The following is a 16905-nucleotide window of genomic DNA, read 5'->3' as shown; positions in this document are numbered from 1 at the left end:
TTATGAACAACCAAGTTCTATCAGATCCAAGTAATTACAGGCTCAGAGGGTGGTAACTGGTGCATTGATAGCTGATGCCAGAAGTCTTCCCATCAGCAGAGAGCGAGGGAGATGGCAACAATGTGTGGGCTCTCCAGAAGGAGCGGTAAGGACAGCTCAGGATCTACTTCCGTGAGGTGTGGAGGGTGACAGGTGTGCTTTCTCCAAGCCTGTGTTCGTTTCCTGGCTCTACTACCATCTGACCATGTACTTACTTAATTTTTCTGGACACCCCCCTTTTTTGGTAAAATTAGACAATCATACCTGGCCTGTATTTGTCATAGGATCAAATGATATGTAACATGTGTAGAAATATTCTGTTTTGAAAAAGCATAAACGATGTCAAAGGGTGAAATAAATTAGTGAAGGTCCTAGCTTCTCTCCCTTAAGTCTGGAAAGTCCTCTCAGGATTACATTAGTCTGGGAAGATTAGATAAAGCTGCTTCCAGGGTGACAAGTAGGGTTTATTTTGTAGGAAATCTCTTAATATATTTGGTCAATAGGTAGAGAGCAATATATCAAATGAGAAAAACTATACGACCCCTAAATTAATGGCCGAAAAAAGCATTGGGTAAAATTAAATAGTAATTTCAGATATAAAAAGTTTATTTTAAAAAAAATTTTTAGGAATACAGTGAATTTCTTAGAATATTTTACTTTATTTGAATATGTATATTTTGATTACAAAAGCTATATGTGTACATAATGGGAAATTTGTAAGATGTGGGAAAGCATAAGGTAGGAAATAAAAATGATCCCATTAGCAAAAATAACTACCCAAATCTTATATATATATAGATATATATATATATATTTAGAAACTTGTCTATTCTAAATGCAAAGTTAACATAATAATATTCTTTAGTTAAAAATTTAACAATATATTGTGAGTATTGTCCATTATATAAATATTCTTCTACAATGTAATTTTTATTGGTGGTAAAATAATCTTACATTTTATAATCCATTGGGCTGATGTTTCTATATTATTATTACAAACAAGAATTAAAAGGATATCCTTGTAGACTTTTCATATATCCATAATTACTTCATTAAGATAAAGAAAAATCTATTCAAAATAGAGTACTTTTATTATGCTACCATTTAACATTGTTTGGGGATTCACAGGCATTGCAAATACCTAAAATGAAATGAAAGTTACAGACATGATCTAAGTTCTTTGGAAAAAGTAATGGCATAGTTCATATGTTTTACACCATTCATGCTTTTGGATGGATTAAAGACTTAAATGTAAAAAAAGTAGCTAATAAAAACCCTAGAAGAAAATGTAGTTATCCTCAAAATCTTTGGGAGGCAGGTGTTTCATAAGCATAGCAACAGAGACAGCACTAGGAAAAGCAAATTTAATGTCATAAATTAAAATGTCCATACCTTACATAAAAACCAATATAGTAAAATGAAAAGTCAAATAATAAGCAGGAAAGATTGTTTATGTACATATAACAAACAAATCCTTTTAATATTTAAAGTATTCTTTAAAGACTGTAAGAAACAGCTCAATAGAAAAATGAGCAAATGACACAAGTGGATAATTTCTCCAAAAAATGCAGTGGACAAAAAATGCACATAAAAAGTTCAATCTCTTTAATAATTAAAAAATATACAATGTAAACCAATGAGATACTACTGCTCCCTTATCCAACTGGCAGGGATTTGTTTTTTAATCAAATTGCCAAGGATTTTTTAGGCATTTTAGTGTTGCAGGGAATAGGAATTCTCATGCACAGCTGGTGGAAATGACAATCCATACCACCTTTCTGGAGAGGATTATGCCTTTTAAAAACGCAAGCCCTCCAGCGGCCTGGGAGTTCGTGGGGCCCACTGATTGCTTGAAAATTGCCCAATTACCCACTGTCATTCCCAGCACAGAGAAGTCCCTTACTGTACGTTTATTTCCTTGCCTTCCTGTTTCACGAAAGAAGGATCAAGCATCAATGTAAAACCAACCCCTAGGAAAGCCTGTTACCTAAGGCTCCTTATCACCTGAGCCTGAGAGCGACCAGGTGCCACTGGATTAGCAAAAGCAAAACCTTGAACTATTTCTCTGTCAGAGCCCATCATAATTGTTATATGCATCATCATCATCGTTATTCAAAGGTCTTCTACTGATACTGTTTTCTTGAAAATATTTTTATTGATTTCAGAGAGGAAGGGAGAGGGAGAGATAGAAACATCAATGATAGAGAATCGTCAATTGGCTGCATGTGCCCCAACTGGGAATCAAACCATGACCTCCTGGTTTAGTGTTCAACCATTGAGCCATGCCAGCTGGGTTCTATTGATATTCTTTTAATTCTATAATTCTGTTTTGGTGTGTGTGTGTGTGTGTGTGTGTGTGTGTGTGTGTGTGTGTGTGTTTTAATGATTTCAGACCCTACGCCTTGGGAAGGAACCCAGGAGATAAGATGTGAACTTTAAAAGCTCACACTGGGTGAATGCAATACAAAGCCAGGCTCAGGAACTCCATTCTCACGTTAATAGGATACTTTTTTAAACATCTTAAATTTTGCAAAGTATTTTCACACTTGGTGTCTTTGATCCACACCCAAAACCTTTGAGATATGCAGAGCACAAAATACCAGTCCCATTTTGCAGACAAGGGGACAGAGACTCGAGTTCCAACTCTTTGCCCAGGTTCACAGAACCCCATGTGGGACTGGAGTCTGTAGCCATGCCCGCTCCCTTCTGGTGTATCTGGCTGGAATGGACAGAAAGACAGAGGGACGGCTATCCAATTCTCTTGATCAATCCAGTTCTGCACCCTTGCTTCTGCACAGGTGTAAATGTCCCTGGACCGTTCTCCTTCCTCTGCCACCTGTCCATTACCCTTCCTCCTAGCACCCAAATGTACAGGGGGCCTGAGGAGGAGAAATGGTCCAGCTCCTTCCATCCCAGCCTCCCAGTTCACTGGTCCCATGCTCCATTTCAAATACAATAAGACCTTTTGAACATTTCTTTTAGGCGGCTCTTTATATCTTTTCTCTTTGATATTTTCTTAAAGGAGAAATTCACTAAGGAATCAACTCTGGGTCACCCAATCATCAGAAGGAAGAGGGGGCCCTGACCTGTTTGGCTCAGTGGATGGAGCGTTGGCCTGCGGACTGAAGGGTCCCGGGTTCGATTCCAGTCAAGGGCATGTACCTTGGTTGCGGGCACATTCCCGGTGGTGGGTGTGCAGGAGGCAGCTGATCGATGTTCCTCTCTCATCGATGTCTCTGACTCTCTATCCTTCTCCCTTACTCTCTGTAAAAAATCAATAAAATATATTAAAAAAAAGAGAAGGGAGTGGGGAAGGTAGGATCAGTTCCAAAATTCAGCCACAAGAAACTGATCAGGTTATACTTATTAAATGAAGAGGGGGCTCTTCATTTAATTGAAGATTGGCAATGAAGTATCTAAATTCCCCCAGGAACAGGCCCAGTCCTATTGTTTAAAAGCAAAAACAACTATTCTGAAGCAGAAGTGAATTCCTTACATCTATCTGAACCCCTGTTGATTTACAACCATAAGGTAATTTGCTTCAACTAATTTAGTTCCTGTTCCCTGTTCAATTCCTTTGTGCCTTTTAACTAACGTTTTAATTCTCTTTTGTGCTTTTTGTGCCACCAAATCAAAGTAAAATTTATCTTTCTTTAAAAAACAGAAACAAAAAGCCAAACCCTTTGACCCTGCATTTCTAATTTTAGGAATTTAACCTAAGTGGACAATTAACATTGATGTAGACAATTAAATTTACCCGTGCAGGTTTTCACCAGGGTGTTGCTTATAACAGTGATGTGAAAACAATGGTAGGGGCTAAATTATATCAGGGAAGATATAGATATATGTGTTATATACAATAGAATACATTTCAGCCTTTGATGCCTTAAATTAATACTTGTTGAAATTGGAAGACATCCATAATATAATTGTTTTGGGGAAAAAAGCCATTTACAACAAAGAATTATGTGTATACTAATCCCATTCTTGAGGGGGAAAATCATGAATGTGTATTTATGAAAAAAGGCCTGGAGAGAAACACAGAAGTGTTAACCGAGGTTATCTCTGAGTACTGGAGTTACCCATAATTTTAATTTTCCTTTTTTTTGGTCCACTTTCTGATTTTTCTATGACAAAAATATAAATTCATTGTCAATTTAAAAAGAACACATGCACATTGACCCCTAAAAACCTCAAAAAGGGAATCTAAGAGCAAATCTAAGAGCAATCAAATGAAAGGGCCCTCAACTGTACTGATGATATGCATGTAATTGGTGCCACCTTTCTACAAAGCAATGTGGCCATATCTCCAAGAGCCAAAAAAATGTCACATCTAATCATTTTGGTTTTAAGAGCCTGTCCAAAAGCAATAATATATGCAGTGCTACTTATAGTGAGAAACATTGGACCTAATGTCCAACAACGGAGAATGATTAAATAACTTATGAAATGCTAAAGACGGACTCTTGTGTGTTTGCTTTTGAGAACCTCTAGGCTTGATAGAAGGCAGTCTGTGCATTTTTTTTTCCTCTGAGGTCTCAGAAAGGTCTGTCTAATTCTCACACCAATTTTTTTAAAGCATTTCATGCATATATATATATTATTGATTTCAGACAGGAAGTGAGAGGGAAAGAGAGATAGAAACATCAATGATGGGAAAGAATCATTGATTGGCTGCCTCCTGCACACCCCACGCTGGTATCAAGCATGCAGCCCAGGCATGTTCCCTGACCGGAAATCAAACCGTGACCTCTTGGTTCAGTGGTCGATGCTCAACCACTGAACCATGCCTGATGGGCTCACACTAATTTCTGTGGTGTAAATACTCCTACCATGGCTGGTTCAAACTACTAGCATGACATCACTGAACACAGAGTTGAGAAGAAGAGATATTATATAGAATTTCTACCACATAAATAGATTAGATGTGAATAACCACATGGACAAAAATCATGGTTAAATATAATAAATAATTAGGAAGTGGTGAATTCTTAGTACTATTACCTTTATTTTTTAATATAAAATATTGCATTGTAAGTTTATATAACAACTTTTAATAATGCCCTGTTTAACAATTGGTTCACAGAGTTCCTGAAAATGTAATAGTTCTAAGCCAATATAACCGGGTTCTGGTATACCATTGACAAACCTCTCTCCCCAGGATCATTGCTGTAGGATTTGTGGCCTCCAGCATAAACCACTCCCTTCTTCCATCTTTGTACAGGGTTTACCCCAATCTACTTGTCAAATAGGCAAAAGTGGCCATGGGCAATTTAAGCCCTTTCTTTTCTGGGACAATACTTCCTTCCCTTCACTGTTCCCACCCCACCCCCATCCCTAATAATGTCTTTTTCCGTATTTTCTACTCTTCCTCTCTCTTGTTCAAGGTTGTCGTACTCAATATGAGGAAATGGCTTGCAATTTGTCATTTATGCCTTGGTGTGATTTAGTTTAACTCTGATCATTACTTCTTCCAGCAAGGAAATGGGGCCAGTAAATAAAGCCTAACTTGTAATTCTGGAATCCCACTGAGCAAGGTTTAAGTTATAGCTTTCCTATTAACTAGCTTTGTGATCTTGAATCAGCTAACTAACTTCTGGGAGCCTTACTTCCTTATCTCTCCAATGAGAAAAATATCAGTTTCCCTCATAGAGCTCTTCTGAAGATTATATGTGATAATATAGTCAGGCCATTTAGCATAGAGCCTATCACCTAGTAATTGCTCAATAAATGGTATTTATTTTACTATTTCTGGGTGAAATGATTTGGGTTATCAAATAACAGTTTAGAGAGGCACTTGGGAGAGGCAGGTACCTCTTTCCCCCCTTCCTATCTGGCAATGCTCCCTTCTGTCTGAAAATGGTGCCAGAGGTCATGCAAATGCCTCAACAACACAACCTCAGGGTCATTTCTTTTTTATGAGACCGTTGATATTTAAAGATGGCGAGGACCATGTAGATGGAGGTTATTTTTAAGTAATGAACTTAGAGAAATGTAAAAGAAAATGCAGACTTCCCTTTTATAGACAATTTTTTTTTAGTTTTTTTCTCCTGCCCTCTTCGTCTCCTCCTCCTTCTCCCCTTCCTTCATTTTCCTTTTCTTTTCCCCTTTTCTCTTACTCTTCCTCCATTTCTTCTTTTTCTTCTACTTTCTCATTCTTAGACATTTTTATTTCTAGGCACTCTAATAAACATTTATTCTTTCGGGGTCCTGATCTGATCGGAGAATTCCTTAAGACTCTTGCCTTTGTAACTTCTTTGTTGCCTGTCCTCTTCACCCACACTTTGTTGTAGAATAAAGACACACATGTCTACTCAGCTCAGAATCAGACATGCTACCTCCAACAGCCAGTGAGATGTAACTTATGAGTAACTAATGTAGTACATAATCACTATGTCTCTTCGTGCAGTCACTTAGACGTTCAAAGCATCAGTTTCCTCATCTGTAAAGTAGAAGTGGCATATCTTACCATGCTCTTGATATGGAGCTTTGCAGGGATCTGATGAGCTAGGCTTGTGACCATGTACTGTGAATGGTAAAGCCTCAATCATACTAGTACCCATGGTGGGAGTGACTTGTTTGTCTAATAGCGTCTTCATGTACAAGGGGTTTTGAACTCACTTCTGAGATGAATTACTATTCTGCTACTTACTAGCTCTGTGACATTGGGCAAATTACAGAAGCTTTCTGATCTCCAGTTTTCTGCCTTGTAAATGGGCATAATGACATCCTGCTTGGAGGATTGCTAGAAGGACTAAATGAATAATATATTCAAGCTGCTTAGCAAGGGGGAAAACTCCATCCCTTTGAATGACTACCTGTGGTTCAGCCCTTAATGACCCCTCTTGCAGCCCAGCAGGTAGCATGGTCCACCCAGCCTTCACAATGACCTGATATCTGGTTTGGCCAGGAAGTCAGGTCCTTGGAAAAGTGGGAAGAGACAAGCATTGGTGAAGATGCCCCCTCAGCTCATTCTCCTGTCAGGACCTTATCCTTTTCTCTCCAGACACCTAGCTTGCTCTCGATAGCTACTACTTTATTTGATTGAGGCCTGAATAGCAGAAGGGCCGAGCTTTCCATGTTCTTCTCCATCCCATCACTATCCTACCTGTCTTCCAACTTAATGTTAGCTAATAGGTGGTACAATTGCTGCCCATCGTAAAGGCCTGACTTTTGATCTTTCAGGGTTGTATGTATCTACCCGGAAGTACAATCAAGGAGATTGCCACAAACCCAGAAGAAGCAGGGAAGTTTGTCTTTGAAGTCATTCCAGGTAAGTGACAAACAGTGGGCCAGAGGCATATTACATTCTTATTTTCTTCTGGATCCTATAAGTCAAAGATATATTCAGTGAGTCTGTCAACCAACTAACCTAATAAGAATGCATAGTAGGCCCTAGCCAGTTCACTCAGTGGTTAGAGCATCGGCCTGCGGACTGAAGGGTTGTGGGTTCAATTCCTGTCAAGGGCACGTACCTTGGTTGCAGGCTCAGTCCCTGGCCCTGGTTGGGGTGCATGTGGGAGGCAATCAGTCGATGTGTCTTTTTCACATTGATGATTCTCTCTCTTCTCCCCTTCCCTTCCATTCTCTTAAAAAAAAAAATCAATGGAAAAATATCCTCGGGTGAGGATTAACAAACAAACAAAAGAAGAATGCATAGTAGTTCCGTATATAGTCAATGAACCATACTAGTTCATTAACTAGCAAGCAAACTCAGTGGGTGCGCATTCGTTCAACTCTGTCTGCATTCCTTGAGCATGGACTTGGAGCCAGGTGTTCCACTAGGCACTGGGACACTGATCTGGAAAGTACATCATCCCTGCTCACTAAAGGAAGTTCAGTCTAGAAGGGGAGTGGGACATTAAAATTAAACTCTAAATTGAACCATGTGAAATTGCCGTTTTGGTAGGTGGAAAGTAGTTGACAGTCAACCGTCTCTCCTGTGGTTCAATGTGACCTAACAAGGAATGACAGCTCTGACTTGCTGAGCACTTAGCTCGTGTCAGGTGCTGCAGTTCACCTATTGAACATGTTAGCCGCACACGGGAGGGTGCTTTTCCCAATCAAGAGTCACTTTACCTTCCTGGAATGCATGTGGGACAAGGGGAGCTTGTCTTGCTTTGTCTCAGGGGGAGTTTGTATTTGCGTGAATCCATCACACTTAGGCTGCTTCTCCCTGACTCTTGCTCCTTTGCCAGCCCAGCCCCACCAGGAACTCCAGGTCTGCTGCTTAGGCCGTGCAGCCAGGCAGCTGCACCATGCTGACACAACAGGGCAGGCCACACGTCCCCTGAGCACCCTTCCCCTTAGCTCCCTCCCCCACCACTCACACGAGGCAGCTACATGCATAAGAAACTTGATGGAAAAGGCAGTGTAGCAGAGAGGTTAGATGTGCCCAATCTGGAGCCATCCTGTCCGGGTCCAAAACCTTTTCCTGCCATTTACTATTTGTGTAACTGTGACCAAGTTCTTTCATTTCTCCTTGCCTCTGTTTCTTAATCTGTACAATGGGGCTAATGAATGATGATAATAGTGAGGTTTAAATAAAGAAATATATACGAAACACTTGGTACAGTGTCTGGTATAAAGTTAATGCCATGTAAGTGTTTGATATTTGGGGAAGAGCTAGAGGAAATTATAATGTAGAAGCGAATCCTAAAACTGGCTATGACTATTCATATAAAACAAAGACATATTTTTTTTTAAATTCCGCTCTTCCCAGGGAACCTCCTCATGGGTCCTCTCTTGCTTTTTTATCTGAAGGTTTATCCATCTCTCTTCCTCCTCAGAGAAGGAGTTTATTTTTTTAGCCTCTCCTCTCTGGGGAAACCCACCTCTTTCCCAGGATTCCCTCCCCAGCACCATTCATGGGTTGCCACCATCCATGGTCACACGTGTTTCAAAGCCTGAATTTTCAATCTTGGGTAGCTCTACCGAAAACTCCAACTGCAAACTCACCATGGTCTTTGCACCAAAGTCCAGTACCCTCAGAGATTGCTGTGCTGGGGTAAAATGAAGATTTATTCTTTCATTTCCACTCACACGTGCAGGCTGCTGGGGAAATTCTTAGATCACACACACACATACACACACACACACACACACACACACACACACACACGGTCTCCTAAAGAAAAACAATTCTAAAGCATGGTAAGGTAGGGAACAATTTTCCTAAAGGCTCCATCATTTCCAAGTCTCCTCCAAGATAAAACACTTTACGTTATGATGCAGAGAATTTTTAGTCCCTCTTTTTGTCATTCTCCTGTGCAAGATGATTCTCAGGGGCCATTGCTGGCATAAGAAATGACCCTGCTAATCAGGGCCAGGATTTCTTGTAGTTATGTTTTTCTTTATTTGGGACAGGCAAAAATTTAGGGCAAATTTCCTTCTCCCTTCTTACCTCCCGCAGAAAAATATCTGGTCTCCTACCCAAAGGGAGTCCCCAGGGATAAGGGGGTTATTTCTTCCGGTGCATATGTTGCCTTCGATTCTCATACTGCCTTATTAGATGTCATTCACTTATTCAACAAATGTATTGAGCATCTGCTATGAGCCTGGCACTATTATAGGAACTGGGAATCCAGCAAAGAACAAAATAGCCTGCATATAGCCATATATGGGAGGAGACTAACAAGAGAAACAAATAAATGAGTAGATTGTAAAGTTTTTATGCTTGGATAGTACTATGAAAAAAATGAAGCAAAGAAAGACAAAGTGCTGATTGAGATGGGGATGGCAGTGGTTGATTTGTCATTTTAAATAGAGCAGGAAGAGTAGGCATCATTGAGAAGGTGACCTTTGAGGAGCGATCTGAAGGACCTTAAGGAGTGAGCCAAGGGCCCATCTGGAGGAAGAGCATTCCAGGAAGGGGAATAGTCAATGCAAAGTCTCTGAGCCTATTCACATGTTCAGGAAACATCAAAGAGACCAATGTGGTTACAGTGGAATGATGACAGGAAACAAGAGTAGGAGATTCAGTCAGAGGTGAACACAGCTTTTACTGGTACTTGCAGGCAATTGTAAAAAGTTTAGTTTTTATGCTATAACGATGGGAAGCCATTGGGAAGTTTTGAACAAAGAAATGACATGATCTGACTTATGTTTTTCCACTCTTTTGAGTTGAGAATAAAAAGAGACAAGGACAGAGCAGAGAGACCAATGAAGAGGCTATTGCAATCATGCAAGTGAGAAATGAGAATGGTGAAGGGGTGAGAAATAATCATTTCTGGATACATTTGAAGGTAGACGGGACTTCATTTGCTGATAGATTGGATATGGGAAAGGGAAGCCAAGGTTGACTGCAATGTTTTTGCCTAAACAATTGGAAGGATGTATTTGCTGAGATTTGTGCAGCTAGCAAATTTTGGGGGGAAGAGCAGGCTTTAGTTTTGGACATCTGTAATAATAAAAGCATAATATGTTAATTAGACCAGACATCCTTCCAGATGTCCTTCCGTCCTTCTGGACAAAGCCGGGGCTATGAGGGAAGCCCGGGTCCCGGGTGCCAGAGGGAAGCTGGTACCGGCAGCTGGGGGGAAGGAAGGCCTACTCTTGCATGATTTTCGTGCATCAGGCCTCTAGTATTAAATAATTGCCTAGATATTAATGATAAGGAAACTGATGTTCAGGATAATTTAGCTACTACTGTGAGAGAGGTAAGGATAGGATGTTAAAGGATTTAGAATAGGGACTCCCCACTTACTTTGAAGTGGGAAGAGATGATATTAAGAAATATCCCTAGAGAGGATGACATTTGAGTTAGGTTTTTAAAAATGGGTAGGAGTTGGGCAGGCAGGGAAGAAAAGAAGGGAGGCTTCTTTCTGATAAGGGAAATAGCCCAATATATGACATGTTGAACAAACTGTTTAAGTCAGGGAAAGCATGTCCCTGAGGGCAGAGTTGCTATTCATGGGCTTTGTATTAATGTTAGGCAGTTTCTCCCAAAGAGAGCTTATCCTAGCACTTCAATGTGCATTTTTTTTATGGGGCAACAAAAGATATTCAAAATCCTTTTGGACCTGGTTTCTTGAACCTTAATATCACTGTGCCTCGCCTTCTCTACCCTATGGGATGGCCAGATTTTGAATCTATGCTGACATTGGGTTATCAGATCAAGCCTTGGCCACTCTGCAACATCTCGAGAGCTGGATGTTTCTCCATGGGGTTGCCATGGTCAAACTATCTCTCAGGAATCAGGGTAAACTGAAAGGCAGTTCTTAACAACAGAATGGATTGGGGTATGGGCATGGTGGGGAAAGACACCAGATAAATTTTGGCCAAAATTGGGAGCAATATGGCCTAGTGGAAACTCTTCTTAGAAGAAAGGAGAGCAGTAGCCCTGCCCTGAGTTTGGCAGTAACTTACTGGGTACCAATGAGCAGGTGCCTGTGAATTTCTGGGCTTCAGTTACATTATCTGTGGAGTGGAAATGATACTAGAGCAAAGGGAAATTGTGATTTCTATGGAATGTTTCAGTTCTGCCTTGAGAACTTTTTACTTCCCATTCTACTTTTGGAAACACCCGGATCTCAGGATGTTCCTGAATAGCCAGGGCTTCCGTGGACTGGCACTGCTGGTTAGAACAGCGGATAACCCAATGGTAACGTAGATTCAGGATTAGGTCACCACAGAGGATGAAAGAAGGTGTGGCTTGGTGACATTAAGATGGGTTCAAGAGACCAGACCCGGTGGGAATTGAAAGTCTTTTGCTTTCCTGAAAGAAAAAGTGCTTGTCTAGAGAACTAGAGTGTCCACAAATATGGTGCTAAAACAGGCTCTCTTTGAGGGAAATGCCCTGACATTGAGAGAAGATTGGGTTGATGTCTGCAAAGGCCTTTGAAATTTAATAGAATCTGATCATTGAAAAGGGTTGTTATTATTTTCTTGTCCTTCCCAAGACCCATGTTTGATGCTCTCCTTTTTTTCTCCTCCTTCTCTCTCCCTATTGTTCTCTATTATATTTTCTCTCATTTTCTCTCTTGGTCTCCTCCCGTACTCTCTCCAGCCCCTGTCATTTTGTCCACCATTTTGTCCATTTGAGAACATCAATTCAGGAAATACTACAGATATCCTTTTATAATTTGTGTTTAAAGTAAAAAATGGTAAATAAAATCCTAGCAAACTTTATTTGTCAATTAAATATGAATCAAGAACCTAACATTTGCAATGTCTTGTACAGACGGGAGAGCGGTAATCCTGAGCAGAAAGCACTGATTTCATGAGAAAGACACACATACATTTATTGTCCCTCCCTCCTGAGATGCTGTTCCCTTCCCCACCCCCACAACTGCATTCAAGGGTAGCTTAGGAAACTATGATTGGCATGATGAACTGAACGAAGTCTTCAAACTTGTATGGGGTGATCCTGTCTCCTCTAATACGGAACCTGCCCCGTGAATTTCCTCTTCCTTTTTGGTAGCAAATGGCTTCTGTCCTCCACAGGAGCAGCTGTCAGCCCAAATCACCCTCCCTGACTGCAAGCCACTGTGGTCAGTGCTTGTCTAGAGAACTAGAGCGTCAGCAAAAACAATAAGGGTGCACAGATATTCAGTGCCACTGAGGATAAGTAGATAATGCTTTGGTGTTGTTTGAAGGATTGTTTAATTGAACCATGGAAGCCATTCAGGTTCACTTCTCTTTGCTTCCTCCTGCTCCAGCCCCTTTCCACTCTAAGACCTTCATTGGTGTTGCTTCTTCCTCTAGCCTCATGGGACCAGAGTCGGACGGGACAGGACTCCTATGTCCTCATGGCCAGCTCCCAGGCGGAGATGGAGGAGTGGGTTAAATTCCTTAAGAGAGTCGCTGGCACACCCTCTGGAGGTAAGGACCCCGCAGGCTTTTGTGGTCAGGTGTCTGTAACATCTCTGGGATAGGGGGGAAGTAGCTCTAGATTTGATCTTTCCTTGAACAGTGTCCAAAGGCCAGAGGACAACTCTGAGGCCATGCTCATTGTCAAGCCTCTAGATTCCTGCCCCAGGTGATCTCAGCTGATGTCTGGAGTCCACCTGTGAACCTAGGGCCTGGGGCAGTGAGGCAGTTCTGGGGCCTGTGACCTGCCATGTGGGGGCTATAAGAAAAGAAGTAATTTGGATGGGACAGCCAAACTCAGGAGTGCCTGCCTCAGTCATCCTGAACAGCGGCAACCTATTACAAAAAAAGAATAACATGGTTTCATTAAACATTTCCCAATTCCTAAACACAATAATTTTATGGTGCTAATCAGGCTGAGATGAAGCTTTTATATACTAAAGCTCTATTATATGCTATCCAGCCTGCGTAAATGTAGCTTCAACCTTCCTTATTGCCCTGGATTGTGAAATGGTTGACATTTTCTGTTTTTCCCAGCCCAGCACGTTAGGCTGTCTGCATTGACAAGGGTCGTGGATGTTGCCTAACGTATACCTGCTCTGAGTCAAACTATTGCCTGTGTGCTGTAGCCAACATCTGTGTCCCTTGTGCTCAGCTCGGCCCTGCCACTGCACACTGCTACACTGTGTCATCATCCACATGGGGATTTCTCCCTCCTCCCTCCCCATGGCCAACATCCTAAGAAAGTCAAGCCTAAGTCCTGTAGGCTGGGGAAAGTCCAAGGGAGGAGTACAGCACTATTTATTTATTCAAGGAACAGGGTTTGGCTTTGCTGTGGCATTTCAGATGCTCTTCTAGCCTCTCATTGAACCCAAATGATAGATCTCAGGATGAGAAGGCATTTGAAGATAGCAGAGTCCAGTCTGAGGTCCCGGGGCAAGTCAGACTTCCTGACTTACAAACAGGAAGAACAAATGTCTGACTTGTTTGTTCTTCCTGTTTGTAAGTCAGGAAACTTCAGTCCTGAAGAAGTAAATAATTTGCCCAAGGGATCCAGCCATGGAGCAGCAGGGCCAGGGCTCCTGCCTCTGGAGGTAGCTCACTTCCACTTGTAAAGATCCCCTGGTGCTGTTAGCTGGGCAGGGCACGCACCCTCAACCACTGAGAAGTCTGAGAATGCTGCTGCTGCCTCATTTGTGAAATGTTCTATGGATTTTCCCACCCAGAACCTGCCCACTGCTCATGACTTTCACTGTACCGTCCTGTGAGGTGTTATACTGTTTTGTCTGAATTACAGTCGTCTTCAACAGAACAGCCAGAATGAACTGTTAAACCTGTTTGTCAGTGGAGGTCCTCCTCCACTCAACATTGTCCCATAGCTTCACTTCTGCCTCGAGGAAAAGTCAAAGGCTTATAATGAATCACAGTGCACAGTCTGCCCCATCCATTACTTTTTACCTTGTCTTCCAGTGCCTCCTCCTGTGCTTGTTTCACTCCAAACTCACCAGCCTCCTTGATCTTCTCCAGACACCATGGCAATGTTTCTGAACCAGGGTCCTTGCGCTGTCTGTCTGTAATTCTCTTCCCCAGGTAGCTATATGGTTTGGTCTCTTGCTTTGTTCCTGTCTTTGCTCAAACATCACCTCAGTAAGCCTACCCTTGACCATCTCATTTAATATTGAACCCCTTCCCCACCCTTCTCCCAGCCCTCCCTATCCCCTCTTCCTGTTTCATTTTTCTCCTTTCCTACCTTCTTCTAACAGCTAAATAGTCTACCCATTTGTTTTGAGTTGGTCTCCCCTCACTAGAATGAAGGCTTCACTCTGCTTTGCAGGAATTTTTCCCTCTATTTGGGGGAGTGCTCTATCCCAGAATCTACATAGTGCCTGACAGAGTAGATGCTCAATAAATGTTTATTAAAGGAATAGGCCCAGGAATGGTTCCCTTTATCCAAGCAGCACTGTGTTCTACTCCCCTAGGCTGTCTACTTTGATAAATGACTACCAGCTTATCTGCAAAATTATTTGGTAAATGGCCTGCTCCCTCTAGAACAGTGGTTCTCAACCTTCTGGCCCTTTCAATACAGTTCCTCATGTTGTGACCCAACCATAAAATTATTTTCGTTGCTACTTCATAACTGTAATGTTGCTACTGTTATGAATCGTAATGTAAATATCTGATATGCAGGATGGTCTTAGGCAACCCCTATGAAAGGGTCGTTCGACCGCCAAAGGGGTCGCGACCCACAGGTTGAGAACCGCTGCTCTAGAATGATCTTCCTTCAAGCACATTAATGGTGAGCTTTAGTGAAGTTCTTTAGGGTTCATAGACCCCTTAAAGAATTCAATAAAAGCTTTGGATACTCTCTTCAAAGACATGTTCAGACAAAATAATTTTGAGTTCAACTGCAGGGTATTTTCAGACCCCAATAGTCATCTACACCCCCCAGGCAATGAATCCCAACTTTTCGAAGTCACTCTAATGACAGTTCTGCAAAGCTAAGGCCTCTTCCTGGCCCCCTTTCTCCTTGATGGGAAAGATGGCCTACGTGGTTTCCACGGCATACCCAGCTTCTTCCCCGTGGCTCCTCTGCCTGGGAGCTGGCCCTGAGCATTCCTCTCACCTTATCTGATCCAGGACCCAATTCCAGTGCGAGTGTGTGGATGTTTCCTACGCGTCATAGACACCAGCTGGGAGTCCTACAACTTAACTCAGTACTGACATTACCCAGATAGCATCAGATTCCACAGCCTAAGGGCCCAGTCCTACAAGGCTGACCCCCATCACGTACACACTTCAGATGTCATGGCAAGTCCAGCTGGCACCTGTGCTTCAGGATGGCTGACTATAGATGGGAATTTCCAACAATGACCTCCTTGGTTTTGATTAATTTGCTAGAGTGGCCCACAGAACTCAAGAAACCAGTTTACTTACCATATGCCAGTTATTATAAAAGGATATAACTCAGAAATAGCCAGATGGAAGAGATACATAGAGCAAGGTATGGGGAAGGGGACATGGAACTTCCATGCCCTCTCCAGGAGCTCCACTCTCCTCTCATCTCCATGTGTTCACCAACCCAGAAGCTCTCTGAACACTGTCCTTTTGGGTTTTTATGGGGCCTCATAACACAGATATGATTGATTAAATCACTGGCCATTGGGAATTGATTCACCCTCCGGGCCCTCTCTCCTCCCCTGACTTCTGAGTTGAGAGGGTAGGATTGAAAGTTCCAACCCTCCCATCATCTGGTGCTTTCCAAAAGATAAAAGATACCTTTATAACTCTCATAATGGAAGTTCCAAGAGTTTTACGAGCTCTGTGCCAAGAAACGAGTCAAAGGCCAAATATATATTTCTTACCATCAATCACACTGTCACACCTTAGACAGCAGCACCTCCCCCAGAGGTTCTGGATGCAATTCCGGGTTTTTGCAATTTAAGTAGGATAAAGGGAAGAGAGGAGATCACATCTCCACCACTGGTGACTTGTTCTCAGGCTCATAGCTGCCTGTTTTCTTCAAAACACAACCTCCTTTTAGTAAGAAGGCTCTGCCTCCACTGGATCCCCACACTGAAACCTGGTCTCTGCCCCATCCCCAGCGATCAGGCCGTTCACATTGCAAATTGCTGCTCAGTCGGGACCGTTCTGCCCTCGTCCTCCGGAGGCTGGCCATCGCAGGCATTTCTCAGGCCACTGCTGGGCGCATAAGCACTGCACTAAATTGTGTATACTAGTAGGTCTGCTCAGCCCAACCAGATACCAAGGCCCTGGAGTACTAGTAGGTCCCATGCGTTAAGCGTCTTTGTGTGTTTGCCAACACTAGGCATAGGGTATGTAAGTATGGAATTGTTAAGTGTCTAAGTTCCCTGGCTTCCTCTCATTTTTGAAGTTCTCTTGTCCCTCAGAGCATGATTTCACAATCTGTAGCACAGTGTGGCTTGTGAGAGAGTGCTGTGTCTGTCATTCATTGTTCCATGTGTTCTGGTTCTTTCTCTCTAGCTAAATTGGACATTAAAAGGGATGATTTTTTTACTCATTTTCATTCATTCCCTC

The 16905-nt window shown here is 42.1% G+C and overlaps 1 protein-coding gene across 2 annotated transcripts in view; it reads left to right on the top strand.

Moving 5' to 3' along the window:
* The window catches only part of ARHGAP25 (Rho GTPase activating protein 25), a 75911-nt gene that overhangs the window by 35538 nt on the left and 23468 nt on the right, over positions 1-16905 (top strand). The window contains exons 3-4 of one of the 2 annotated variants that reach the window (XM_081101008.1): positions 7225-7312; positions 12745-12861. In XM_081101008.1, the coding sequence (XP_080957134.1) occupies positions 7225-7312; positions 12745-12861 (205 nt within the window). The remainder of the gene's footprint in view (positions 1-7224; positions 7313-12744; positions 12862-16905) is intronic. The other variant, XM_081101009.1, reaches the window with a different exon arrangement.

This window comes from Myotis nattereri (assembly GCF_964212035.1).
Source record: "Myotis nattereri genome assembly, chromosome: 10".
Lineage (NCBI taxonomy): Eukaryota > Metazoa > Chordata > Mammalia > Chiroptera > Vespertilionidae > Myotis > Myotis nattereri.
The sequence above is the reverse complement of the archived record's forward strand: the minus strand, read 5'-3'. Positions and strand labels throughout refer to the sequence as shown.